Below are 14,071 nucleotides of genomic sequence, written 5' to 3' on the forward strand. Positions count from 1 at the left end.
GCAAGTTGAAAGCTTCAGTGGCAGCCTTGTGATCCCCATCATGCCCACTCTCCTGGCTGCAGCCAGCAGTGGGACCAGTTCCCTTGGAGAGCCAGGTCTGTAGTGCCCTTCTGGGGTCATTTCTGGACATGCAGTCTAGATCCCACTCCTCCAGCTCTTCCAGAGATTTTATATGTAGTTAATTTCTTATATGAAATCATGTTCTCCTTGAAATGCTGAGAGTGATCTGCTCTCTGGCCTGTGACTGTGGCTGACATACTTTCCTAAATTTTAGGGCGAAGGGACGGAGGTAGAAGAAGAGGTGCCTCAGGTGCTAGCAGGGGTAGTGGGAGTGGCTGTGAGAGAGGAGAGGGGTGCTAGAAGGGGGAGTGGGGCAGGTAGGGGCCCTGGGAATTCACAGCACTGGTCAGAGCTGGAATAGGAATCTGCAGCTAGACCAGGGCTAGTGCTTTCCTTGGTATCCCAGGGAGCCCAGAACATCTCAACTAGACATTGTAGAAATAGCATGGAGCTAGATAGAAAGCACACTTTTTAAATTTTTATTTTATTTTATTATTATTTTTTTAATTTTAATTTTATTTTTCCTGGAGGCTTAGGGCTGAGGACCAAGTTGGGAGAATACCTAGAGAGTTGCCCAGTCAAGGCCCATCCTCAAAACTAGACACAGCTGGACTCTGACTCTAATGTCAACATTTATTTCTTTCTCATTATACATACTTTGCATCCCCCCAAATCCTCCAATATATGATGAAAATATATGTACTGCATTCAAGATGCCCCAACAAATATTCCTTAAGCATTCATTATATGGGAAATACCACTCTAGACCCTGAGGATATGGCAGTGAACAGACCAGATCAAAATTCCTGTCCTCGCTGGGCTTACGTCTATGGTTGAAAAACTTTAAATTCAAAAATTATCAAAAAATCCAGACAGGTAAAAATCACCCATGATATCATCAAAAACTCATTCTCTATCCACATAAATACAAAGCAGGAGGTCAGAGTTCCTCCTCGTCTTTCCAACCCTTCCCATCCCCCACAGGGTAACCATTATACAGTTTTCCTTAATTTTTAAAGACTTACTAAATGTACATAACCATATAGTTTTTATTTTATTTTTTAAATGAGGATAGAGAAATACTTGAATGATCTACATGTTTTTTTTTCTTCATTGAACAGATCATAAACCTCTGTTTTGGTTTGAGTTCTCCAAGAAGCGGAGCCTGAGCCAAGGATTCACATACAGTCCTGCTAAGCACATTTGAAGTCATCTCATTCATTTTAATGGTCTCACAGCATTTCAAAGCATGTGTCTGTATCATCATTTACTAAATCCCCTTAAGATACACACATACTCCCCAGCTCGCCCCTATCTCCCACTCACTGACATTTAGGATTTTCAGTGAATGGGTTGATGGCATTGACTCACTGTAAGGGAGTAACCGCAGAACAGGGTTCCCAAGGCTATAACCGCAGAACAGGGTTCTGGGGTCCAGAAAATGACAGTGTTGGCAGCAGGGAGATAAAGTCTAGGAAATTTATCATCGTCCTTATCATGCCCGAGATTTATAGCTAATGCATGTTTATGTGAATCTGGCTAAACTAGTCACAATGGTCACAAAACTGAAAAAAGCTTATTACCTTAGTGGTTTATTTGCACTTTATCAACTATAGCAGCCACTTCCTTCTTGACATTCCTTGGTCTAAATCTCATCATAAACCATCAGTTCTGTGTCTCCTAGACCTAGTCCATACCGCTGTACTTAAGACTGGAGACTTTTTCAGTGACCAAACTACATACGATGAATGATCTGAGTGATTTTGTCTGTATTTTGTGGTGGTGGTGTTCTCAGGTCATTGAGCAAAGGATGGGAATTTATGTTACTAAGTTGAGAGCCAGTTTCCAAGGTCTTTCATATGTTGGTGGGTGATTTCAGATGCCCATCAGGACCATCAACCAGTATTTCTAGAGCCTCCATGAAATCCATGATACGGCGGGGAGGAGGTTTCGTATTGGGAGCCCAAACCCTGCATCTGGCCCTGGCCACCTGCGTGTCTGTGGCATGTCACCTGGCCTTCCTGAATCTTGGTAATAATGCTTCCCTGGCTTACTTCTTGTGAGGATCAAAGGACAAGCTGAATATGGGAGCGCTCTTCAAGTATCGGCTACTGTAAGACTATATGAGAGGAAGAGTCTGGATTTTGCTAGCTGTAGCAGATAGCCTTAGCTCCTGTCTACATGCCCAGCTTAAAGCACCAGCATCCTTCCTGCAGCTGAACCCCTCACTACGGCAGAGTCCCCACTAACAGCACACTCAGCTCCCCAAACAGTTGTAGCAAATAGAGTGGATTTTACTTAGATTTCATGGGGAGACGAAGGGGAAGATGCTTGCACACACTCCACTAATGAGCTTTCCCATCAGAAACATCTGTTTTTTCTTCAGCGCTCATCTTTGGCCACCAGGAACCTTAGTTCTGTCTCCATCCTTGTCCAATAGGGACGGCCCAGCTTCAATGACTCCAGCTCTTCTTCATTCCTTAAGCTTCCCTTTGGGTCTTTGTGGCCCTTCCCCCATCACTGAGCTTTTAATCTTGGATTCTCATACTATCTTCCCAATCACTGTTCAAAACACTCTTCTAAAGTTCCCCCACTGCCCTTAGCAAGTATGAGGGTGTGGGGGTGGGGGTGGATGTCAAATAAGAAAGGTTTTGCTGTCACATACTTCTTTTTTTCTTGCCACAGTATTATCGGTAATTTTGTTCAAGTTGTTCAGAATGTTTTGGGACTGCTTAGATCTAGAAGCCTGGGTATCACAGGCCAGATCCTCACCAGCACCCACAGTAACTAGGGCCCAAAAGGACTTGCCTAAGATTGTAGAATAAGTATGTGACAGCTACAGAGCAGTGGCTGGCCCCCAGTCCAGTGCTCATCTCCCTGCATCAAGCCTGTGGTGCAAATGAATCAAGAGGCTTTCAGACTCAGGCGAACTCAGATCTCTCAACTGGAAGGAGGCTTGGAGTTCATCTAGAACAAATCCCTCATTGTAGAGAGGCCATAATGGAAACCTTTTTTTTTTGCAGTCTCTGAATCCTAAAACTACAACACAGATTAGATGGTTACTTTAAAACATATGTACTTGCCTGGTGGGTATGGTTTCCAGGAACATACACAGACTTAAACTGTTTCATGAGATTCCGAGCTCCAGCGATATCCCGAAGCGAGGCAAAGAGCTCATCCACAGCAATTTTGGATTTGTGAAATGTCAGCTTAATTGAAGAGTCACAGCCTGAAACAATCCAGAGATATTTTCTTGGGTGAACAAATCTTTAAAATAAGTTTTAATCATGACAGCTGGAGCTTCGTGTAACACAGTTGGATTTTTTTTTTAACCCTATTTTACCCTGGCTGTTCCCCAGCAGGGCCGTCTTAATCATCTATGAGCAAGGAAACGTACTACAGGTAAATGCCTTTGACAGAAGTAGAACTCAGAATTGCCTGGGATGGCAGCCACTGGCTTCAGGCCCCACACTGTAGAAGCGTCACAGAAAGAAAGCTCGCTAGGGTCTGACTATCCTCAGAACAGAGCTGTGGGAAAATAGGGAGAGACAAAAAGGAAAGTCCCAGACAGTGCTGTGATGAACCTCTCTTGCTTGAATCCCACCAGCAGTTTCCATAAAATAGAAGAGCAAGACTGGGAGGTTATAGAGCTGTTCCAGGAACAGATCTTGCTGGGATGGGCATCTGCCTAATGTGCCAACAAAGCATATGGTGTATTTCAAAAGGCAGCCCTTCAGAGCTGATAACACACAAAGAGGGCCTAATAAGAAGACTATTCTCGGCAACGATTCTATTTTTCTTTGACACTTATAATAGCCAGATTTATTCTCTATCTTGTTAGAAGCCCATTCAGGAGAGAAATGATCATGGAGAAGTCAGAAGTTTAAAAAATCAAGATCCAAGATGAGTTGGTTTTTTTTTTTTTTTGGCTGTCTCTAATACTCTGATACATTAACTCATTAATGCTCACGGCACCCTTACGAGATAGGAGCTATTATTTCCCCCACTTTAAGGACGCAGGAACCAAGGTTCAGAGTGGTTAAGTAACACCCCTGTGAGCATGTGCTGTCAATGCTCTGCCCACATCCCCTCGTCACCCTGGACGCACCACCCGTAGGTCTGGGGAACAGTTCTTGCGTACTCTGACTCTGCATGTCTCTCTGTTTGTCTCTGTGTTTCTGTCTCTGTCTCTATCTCTCTTCTTGTCTGTGGGCTTCCTCTGGTTGTGGAAGCATGCTTTGCCTTTGTGTGGGGGCAGGCTGGAAGTCCTAGGAGGTTGGCATTCGTAGGAACAACCCAGCTTCTCATTCCCTGGGGGGACAATTCTGAATTGCCATCTCCAAAGCCTTTGCTCAGTCCCAGAAGGATGGAGACCTACTTGTCCCCAATGGTATCTCACTAATTAATGCAACTTTATTGGTTTTCCTTCCTTTCTTCCCCAGCTCACTTTCCTACTTCTTGACCATGCTTCCTCTAATAGCTTTCCAAATACAGTACCTGCACCCAAATCCCTGTCACAGGACACCAGAACTTCCAGAGGCATTTATCTACATCTATGTATTTATTTAGATTTTATTTATTTATCCATGAGAGCCACACAGAGAGAGGCAGAGACACAGGCAGAGGGAGAAGCAGGCTCCCTGCGGGGAGCCCAATGTGGGACTCGATTTGGGACCCTGGGATCACGACCTGAGCCAAAGACAGATGCTCAACCCCTGAGCCACCCAGGTGCCCCTTCCAGAGGCACTTAAATACAAACAGCCTGGATCCAGAGCCTGTTTTTTTTTTTTTGGGGGGGGGGGTTCATGTACCATACAAATGAAAGTGTACAATCCAGTAGCTCTTAGTGTATTCACATAGTTGTACGACCACCATCAGCACAATACAAGAGAGGAAAGTCCATTCTTGGAACCATCACGCCCCTTTACTACCCTGTTCCCAGGCCCTGACACCACTGATCTGTGTTCTGTGTCTATGGATTTAGCATTTTTGGACATTTCATATAAATGGACCCACAGAATATATGATCTTTTGGGGACTGGCTTCTTTTACTTAGTACACTGGCTTCAAGGTGCATCCAGGTTGCAGTATACATCACTACTTCATTTCTTTTTATTGCTGACTAATATTCGCCATATGGCTACACCACATTTTATACAGGCGTTCATCAGTTGATGGGCATTTGGGTATTTTCACGTTTTGGCTATCACGAATAACGCTGCTGGTTTTCTATCTATATAAGGTTTTGTGTAGACCTACATTTTTCATTTCTCTTGACTATATATCTGGGAGTAGTACTGTTGCCAGAGAGTTGGCAACTCTGTGTTTGACCCTTTGAGGAATCGCCAGGCTGTTGTCCGAAGTGACCGCACCATTTGACACTCCTACCAGCAGTGGAAGAGGGTTGCAATTTTTTCTGCATCCTCAACAATGCTTGTCATTATCTTCTTGATTGATCCTAGTGGGTGTGAGATGTGGAGACGCTTGTTGATTCTGATAGGGAGAAGTTGTTTTTAGGGAATAGAGGTAGATCCAAACAAGCTTAATGTACGGTGGAATGTATCTAAAGTATACCTACTTTAAAGATCACCTACAGGAACCCGGCCACAGCAGACACAGCCAGGTGGCATGTGAGTCCCTGGCACACTGTATATAATAACTCTCAAAGGGAGAGCAAATTCTGAACCGTCTTTACCAACAACACTTTTGACATGGAATGTGCAGATCTTTTCCCCACACCTGCCGATTCTCTGATTCTCCAGGCACCCACTGAGGTCCAAAGATTCAGTTCAAATCTGACACTAAATAAAGTGTTAGTGGAGACCTTGCAGTTGAGGGACTCGGGTCCTCAAGGCTGTTCCCACTCCACACGTCAGATGCAAGTGCCAGATGGCCACTCCTGACAGACCGGCTACCAATGGAGGGTTCCTGTGACCCCTTCCTCAGGTTCAGCAATTTGCTAGGACAGCTCACGGAACTCAGGAAAGTGCTATTACCGGTTCATTACAAGGGATAAGAAGACTCAGGAACAGTCAAAGGGAGGAATGCATAGTGCAACATAAGGCGGAAGGAGCACAGAGCTTCCCTGCCCCCTTGAGGTACTCTACCTTTCCAGCACCTTCATGTGTTCACTAACCCAGAAGCTCTTCCAAGCCTGTCGGTTAAGGGTTTGTATGGAGGTTTCATTACATGGCATCATTGATTAAATCACTGGCCATTGGTGCTTCACCCAACTTCCAGCTCCTCTCCCTTCGCTGGAGGTTGGGGGGTAGGGCTGAAAACTCCAACTCTCTAAACATGCCCTTGTTTTTCTGGCAATCAGCCCTCCATCCTGAGGCTGTTAGGGGACCCCAACCACCAGTCATCCCATCAGCATACAAGACACTCTTATCACTCTGGAGATTCCAAGGGTTCTAATAGCTGCGTGCCAGGACCTGGGGACCAAGACCAATATGTCTATATCTTATTGTTCCTAAAAATGCTCTGACCAGTATTTAATTCTTGGTTTCCAGAAAATGTCCGACTCATGTCATTAAAAAAAATAAGTTAGGGGCACCTGGGCGGCTTAGTCAGTTAAGTGGCTGCCTTCTGCTCAGGTTATGATCTCAGGGTCCTGGGATGAGGCTCCAAGTCAGGCTCCCTCCTTAGCGGGGAGTCTGCTTCTCCCTCTTTCCCTTCCTTGCTTGTGCTCTGTCTCATAAATAAATAAATAAATAAATAAATAAATAAATAAATAAAATTTTTTAGAAAAAAAATCAGTGTGGTCAAGCATAGTGAGAGAAAGCTTCCATGTTCAGTGAACTGTGGTGAGGGGAGGAGAGGGATAGAGCGAAGTCAGGAGCTCATGTGAATTCCCCAGAATTCTATGTCAAGCTTTATGGAAAGGAGCAAGTGTGTTGTTTTCTGAGGAGCATGTCCATAACTTCCTCCCGACTGTTACAGGGGCTCATGACCAAGAAGAGTTAAGAGCCACAGGTACCTAGTAGGTATGGATATCGCACCATGCTTACCCTCGGCATGGCAGCCCTAGCTGAGATAGATGTACCAGCGTGTGCTTTAGTCAATAACCAATAAGAAGAAACCCTGGAAGGTTATGGCTTCTCACTCATTCATGTAGCCTCTTTCCTTAAACTCTTAGTTGAGCCATTCAAAACATGGGAAATCCTATCAATTATATCTAAGTGGTGGACATTCTGTACTAGTCTTTGAGGTAAAAAAAAAAAAAAGGCATAAAACCAAGAAGAAGGCATCACTAGTTCCAATACCATGCACAATGTTTCAATTCTTCTAAAACACAATTCAGCTAATAGGCTTAATCTTTTTTTTTTTTTTTTTTTTGAGAGAGAGAGAAATAGAGTGGGTACACAAGCAACGGAGGAGGGGCTGGGGCAGATGGAGAGGGCGAGATAATCTTTTTTTTTTTTTCTTAAAGATTTACTTAGTTATTTGAGAGAAAGAGAGAGAGAGAGAGAGAGCATGAGGGACAAAGGGAGAGGAAGAGAGACAATCTCAAGCAGACTCCCTGCTGAGTGTGGAGCCAGAGGTGGGGCTCCATCTCAAGACCCTAAGATCATGACTTGAGCTGAAATCGAGAGGCAGCTGTTTGACTGAGCCACCCAGGTACCCCCGGGCTAACTTTTTAAATTTAAAGTAAATTATTTTCTATCAAACAGAAAGATTCACCTGATTCTTCATATGGTCTGTTTCAAGTTTTTTGGAAAGTAATATGAGGTTCATCCATGAACCGAGTGGAATAGAATCATCTACTGGATTATAGATTACTGAAAATTATAGACAAACTCATGGAAATTGTGGATTATGCATTAAATTAATGTATAATTGCAAAGAGTCAGCTCAACTGTGGAGCAGATTGACAGAAACACTGTTTACAGATCACTGGTAAATTAAGCTCAAAGGAACCCAACTGAAGAATAAGGCTATCACACCATCAGGAAGGAAAACACAAAGTCCTAAATTCACAAATAAAATAAAACTTTCCTGAAAAATAGTCAATTATTTTCATTGTTCATCCAAACTGCACATGAGCAACTTCTGTCCAAAGCATGAACTCTTTTGAATTATGTTCCGCAACGTACATGTTTCTGGGACTCCAGGCCAGTCTCAGAGCATTATCTGTACTTATATCAATCTTCACCAAAAGCGGGATTTACACTCACTTCCCCAAAACCTATAATGGGAGTTTAACACACACACACACACATACACACACACACACACGCACTTTAGAAACGCGCATCAGAGAAGATAAATGACTTTAGGCCAGATCACACGGCCATCCCTGGCAAAGTCAGCGTTCACCATGTCCCGCTGACCACAACCCGAGCTCCTCCGTGTCCACTGCCTCCCCCATCCAGAATCTCCTCTGTGAACGTGGCTCATCCCAGATTCACGCTGCCATCAGTAGCTAACGGTGATGTGGGCACAAAGGCTGCGACACAGGGTGACTTTTTTTCCGTGACATTAGTCGTAGCTACAATCGCTGGAGGCTCCCTGCGTCCTCACCTGTGCCTGGTGCTTCGCTAAGAAGTTTGCACCTGTCAGCTTACTGAACCTCCAGAGAGACACAACGAGGTAGGCACTAGGGGCGCTCCCACTTTGCGGATGGGGAAACTGAGCCACAGAGCAGGTAAGCGACACGGTGGTCACTCCACTGACGAGCAGCAAAGCTAAGAGTCAAACCCTTGCAGTCTGACTCCAGGGACGGTCCCGGTCACCACTCCGCTCTGCTGTCGTTCCCATGCGCTGCGACCACAGACAGAAAAGATCAATGACACTCTTCATTCAGCCTTGATACCGAAGAAACGCTTTTAAAACGGAGCGAGGAGCAAATGCCTTTCTTCCCGGTTAGACCTGTGCCCGTCCCTCGGGGTGGCTGCTGACGTGGTGCTTGGCAGTCATGCCCCGGGCCCGACTTTTGCAGGCGCACGAGGTGTGAGGTCCCCCAGGCAGGCCGTATCCCCTCCTCTGGATCTTCGCTCCGCAAGGCGCTGTATTCAGTTACTTCTAATAACCCCGACAGCCCTTCCATTAAGCCAGCTTGGGAGATAACAGTGTTTTGTAAGGGAACTCTTAAGTGTACAGTTCCAGTCAATTCTCATTTAATCCACTTAGTTAAATAGATAATAAACCAGAAGCTGATCCTAGCCTTTAGCCAAGCACGGTGTGTGTAGTTCAGTTGCCTACGTCTTGATAAGGGAGGCCCCAGGTCCCCCAGGGCACCCCTGTGTTCTTCTAAAAGAGGGGATGACTCATTCCCCTGCAATTTCTTTCTCTGGAGGGCTTGGGGCTCTCCTGGGCAGGGGTCCGGTTACTCCTCGGAGCAATAAAATAGGGCTCCTGTGCCCATGGCTCCCCTCCCTCTCCGGCTGGTCCCCTCTCCCCCGTCTCCACTTACTGAGGTTCCTTAACTGCAGCAGAAAAAGAGAGAAAGAGAGAGAGCGAAGTGGTTTCCATGGCTCTGTTCGCTGCAGGAACCCACATTTCCCGCGACAACAAAGCGAAAATGAAGTGAGGCTGCATAGCTGACGTCCCCCTGGGAGGGCTGAAATGAAGCTGTGCCCCTCACTCCAGTCGGCCTGGTTCTCTCCTGTTTGCTCTCTCGGGGAGCAGGCTTGAAGCCTTCTGGCGCTCGGGGAACCTTTTCAAATAAGCCCCCTTTCCATACGTCGGGTACTAAGGAAAATACAGCGTCTCCTGACCAGGAGGCTGCTGTGTGCAAGGTCTTTGTCTGGCCTGGAGCTGAAGCAGCCCTCATCCGAGGCCTTCCAAAACACACACGTGAGCGCACATGCACACACGAGCGCACACACGCACATACGTGCCCATGCATGCCTGCGCACACACGCAAGCAGAGGCAGGTCACTTCGTCACTTGCGTGGCTGGGTACGTGGGGGCGGGTAAGGCATGGCCATAATGGGATTTGACATGTTTTCCCCTTTAGCAGGATGACTGTCCTCCCAGGCCAAAAGGTCCCTTGCATCTGATCGGGAAAGAGCTAGGGTCAAAAAATACGTGAACCTCGTCGAAAGGCCCTTTTCTCATCTGGACCCAAGTTATCGAAGGCTAGCTTGATAGTTACCCTCCCGCGGGCCCCGAGTTGGCGAACATCAGGCCGCTTCAGGGGGCCCAGCTCCGTGGGCTCCTGGGGCAGTGAGAGAAAAGGTCAGCTGCGAGTGTGACTGGCCAGAAAGGACAGAGCCCTGGGAGGTCATGACCTCCCCCATCCATCCAGCAGCCTGACATTGCCTTTATCTCCCTCTTCAAACCATCATTTCAAAAATAGGGTCTTTTCTCCTGGCTCTCACTAAATGTTTGGCAAATGAGAACAAAACCAAACAATATAAACAGCCGAGGAAACCATAGCAAGTGCCATCGCGACTGGGATCTTTTAGGGAGGTTGGGTTACTGCATAAAACCACTCTCGTGTAGGGCAGTCCTCATAAGCATAAAGGTACAAGTATAAGAAAAGTCAATTTTCGAAGGTGGTTGGGATGGATAGGTGATTGTGAGTCCTTCATTTCTTTTTTTTTTCTTTTTTAAAGATTGTATTTATTTATCCATGAGAAATATACAGAGAGAGGCAGAGACACAGGCAGAGGGAGAAGCAGGCTCCCTGAGGGAAGTCCCGTGCAGAACTCGATCCCAGGACCCCATATCACGTCCTGAGCCAAAGGCAGATGCTCAACCACTGAGCCACCCAGCTGTCCTGATTGTGAGTCCTTCAAACAGGGGATCAATTTTGTTTAAAATTAAATCACAAGGGCAGCCCGGGTAGCTCAGTGGTTTAGCACCGCCTTCGGCCCAGGGCCTGATCCTGGAGACCTAGGATCGAGTCCCACGTCGGGCTCCCTGTATGGAGCCTGCTTCTCCCTCTGCCTGTGTCTCTGCCTCTCTCTCTCTGTGTCTCTCATGAATAAATAAATACAATCTTTAAAAAAAATTTATAAAATTAAATCACAAATGTCCATTTATTCACTATTCTTTGAGGAAAGGCTAAGATCCTCTCTTTGAGTATTATCTGTTGAACACAGTTCTGCCTTTAAAAAACCCACCAGGTATCATGTACAATTTCTAACTCGAGTCCATTTCAAGTAGAACAAGAAGTCAGAGACATCTGTAGCATGATCTGAGAGCAGGGTGCTTCTAGAATTTAACTCTCTCCTTCAGTCTTTTACAGTCACCTTGTTCACACCTAGTCCAAAAGGGATTTTACAGTGACTCATCTTGACTGAGTCTTTCATAAAGTCTTCAGTTCGGTTTTTACTGAAACGATTTTCTTGTCAAGTTCGTATCTCATCCCGAATGCGGGAACATTTAATTAAAGTTTGCAACTTAATAAGAAGCACGACTGGCATAAGCAGGCTTTTGACTCTTGGGAATCACACCACGCAGCTGGGAAGAACAGATGTGCCCGACACATGGAGATGGCCCTGGAGCCACGAGGGGTCAGAGTTTTGGCATCAGTCATTGTATTTTACGGAGGGATCGCAGAATGTCAGTTATTCTGGTGAACGGGTCACGTGGAAGCTGGTTGAGAATACATGAGTTATACACATGTTATTTGTAGTCATCATGTTTATACCATATACAAATGAAAAAGGTGTATATATAAGCGTATTTCTGAGGTTCCATGCTTATATACAGGCAATTGTATCAACTGTACTGATCAATCTCCCATTTGATGACCTCATGTGACTTTTAAGTTCTTTTACTATAAAAAAAATCATAATCTGGGTTGTCAGCTCGAGCACTTACAGGGCTGATTCCTTCCTTCCTTCCTTCCTTCCTTCCTTCCTTCCTTCCTTCCTTCCTTCCTTCCTTCCTTCCTTCCTTCCTCTTTCTTTCTTTCTTTCTTTCTTTCTTTCTTTCTTTCTTTCTTTCTTTCTTTCTTCTTTTCTTTCTTTCCTTCTTTTCTTTCTTTTCCTCTTTCATTGTAAAGTCCTGCATCTATACCACACGGCAAAGGCCAGCCACCTCGGCAGGTGTGGAGCCGATGGTGTAAATATGAAAGGTGTGTTGGTGAGGCTGGCCTAACAGAGAAATGTGGAGTCAGAAATAAACAGGTGAGGCCACGGAGGGCCCAGGACGGGGCACATGGGGGCTGACCATGTCCTGAAGTCCTTCTATAAGCTTCTTCTGGGGCTCCCAGTCCACACGGATCCCATGGCCTCTTTGTTCACTGAATCCTGTTCAAGGGCCTGAAATCTCCTGGCCTGTGGCCTAAGTGATGGCTCACATGGCAAAGGAGGAAAGGAGGAGGGGCTGGCATAAGCTCGGGAGGGAGCAGGGGCGCTCCTTGGTTTACCACGGGTTTCTATCTAGCACGGTGCCTGGTTCACAGGAGCACCCACTAAATATTTCTTAAATAAATGAATGGGGGAAATAGGGAGGCGATAGGAAAGAAGAGTTGAATCAGACCAAGCGTGTTATAAAGCAACAGCGCGGATTCTTGAGGAGCTAATAAACTATCTCCGCAGGAAATTTCAAACAAAGAGCTCCCCGATGGTTTTGAGCAATTGCAGCCTACATTCGTAAGTGGATCAGCTCCCAAAAAGGCTACTTCAGAAGAGCAACCTCAATTGACCACATAAATTCTGAATGTTTAACAAGCAAAACGAAACTCTGCATGGTTTAGAGAGACCTGCGTATGAGAGCAAACTTTTAGAAAGAAGAAGAATGAGGAATACAGACTTCAGAGAGACGTGGTGACCTCTGCAGGGCGGGGTGGTGGTGGGAGTAGGTGCGTAAGCAGCCCCCTAAGATAGGGTGGTGGGGTCATGGGTGTTATTATATAATTATGCTATATACCATATATCAGACAACCTTTTAAATGTATCAGCTATCATCTTAAAAAATATACCAAAACAAAAACCAGTCACGCCACTTTTTAAGCCTTCCGGCAAATTCGGGTTTTTAAAACCGTTGACAAAAGTAAGAAGTGACAGCTGCAATCTTTGATCATCAGGCAGGTCTGGGATGTGTCGTGGGCTGGGAAAGACTTGTATAGTCACGAGATGATGTGACTGCCCAGAATTCTAGCCTGAGCTCTGAGGCTCTTCCGTGGAAAAAAAAAAAAAAGGGTGGCAGGGAAACCTGAAGGAAGAAAACCCGTCAGGAATATGCTTTGGAACTTGCATTTTTAATGGCAGGCTGCAAGGTCAAGTTGGCAGCCAGGCCCAGAATGCAGGATGCAGGCCGTGGGACAAGCAGCCCTTGATGCTGAACGTCTGTGCTGCTTCAGGACGTGCCAAGGAGGCGGTGAATCAGACAACCCTGGTTCATCGCTGGAACGAGGAAAGAGCCCCTACTCTTTCAAAACACTCCAAGATGCCTCTGAAAGATCTCTCTGAGGCAAGCTTTTCTGACTGCCCTAACTATAATCATAGTTTCTTGATCTTAAGATTTTGTGGTTACGTAAGGGAGGCACGAAGGACTTTGTAAAAACTGTTGCGATCCTGCATCATATTAAATAATACAATTGCACCTGCTGGTCATATGTTATCCTATTAAATCGAGCCAAATCACCTTGAACAAAGAGACCCTCAAGCACATACCCTGTTTGAGGTGATTTCTTGGAAAAGGCAGGATTGGATGTTTGGATGGGTTATATAATCTACGACCAGGCTTATCACCAACAGGAAAATCAGATCTCTCTCGTATCATTTAGACTTTTCCAAGAATGCGACCTGCTACAAGCGCGGGAAGTGCCCACAGAGCCACTCACACCAGAGTTCGCGTTCACAAACCTTCCCATTCCCAAGGCGGGCAGCACGCAGGCTGCGGACGGTGATCTCAGACATGTTCTCAAAGCAGCATGTCTCACTCTGAGTGTTTTCCCAACAGGCTCATAGTTTTTACTCTGTTGCATCTGTTTCTACTGAATTATAAATTTGCCATTTCTACTATATGACCCCTTTCGAATGTTGACACGTCTGGTGGTTTGGAATAGCTCAAAACGGCTCGCTGGACTCCCAGACAAGGGACAAGGGAT

General features: G+C 45.7%; 1 protein-coding gene across 4 annotated transcripts in view; it reads right to left on the reverse strand.

The window, feature by feature from the left end:
* The window catches only part of SCFD2 (sec1 family domain containing 2), a 419,880-nt gene that overhangs the window by 31,785 nt on the left and 374,024 nt on the right, over positions 1-14,071 (reverse strand). For all 4 annotated transcript variants that reach the window (XR_004814632.2, XR_003131334.3, XR_003131333.3 and 1 more), the window contains exon 6: positions 3,144-3,289. Coding sequence is in view for 1 of the 4 variants with exons in the window: in XM_025435788.3 (XP_025291573.3) it covers positions 3,144-3,289 (146 nt within the window). In the remaining 3 variants the exon portion in view is untranslated. The remainder of the gene's footprint in view (positions 1-3,143; positions 3,290-14,071) is intronic.

Source organism: Canis lupus, chromosome 13 (genome assembly GCF_003254725.2).
Source record: "Canis lupus dingo isolate Sandy chromosome 13, ASM325472v2, whole genome shotgun sequence".
Taxonomy (NCBI): Eukaryota; Metazoa; Chordata; class Mammalia; order Carnivora; family Canidae; genus Canis; species Canis lupus.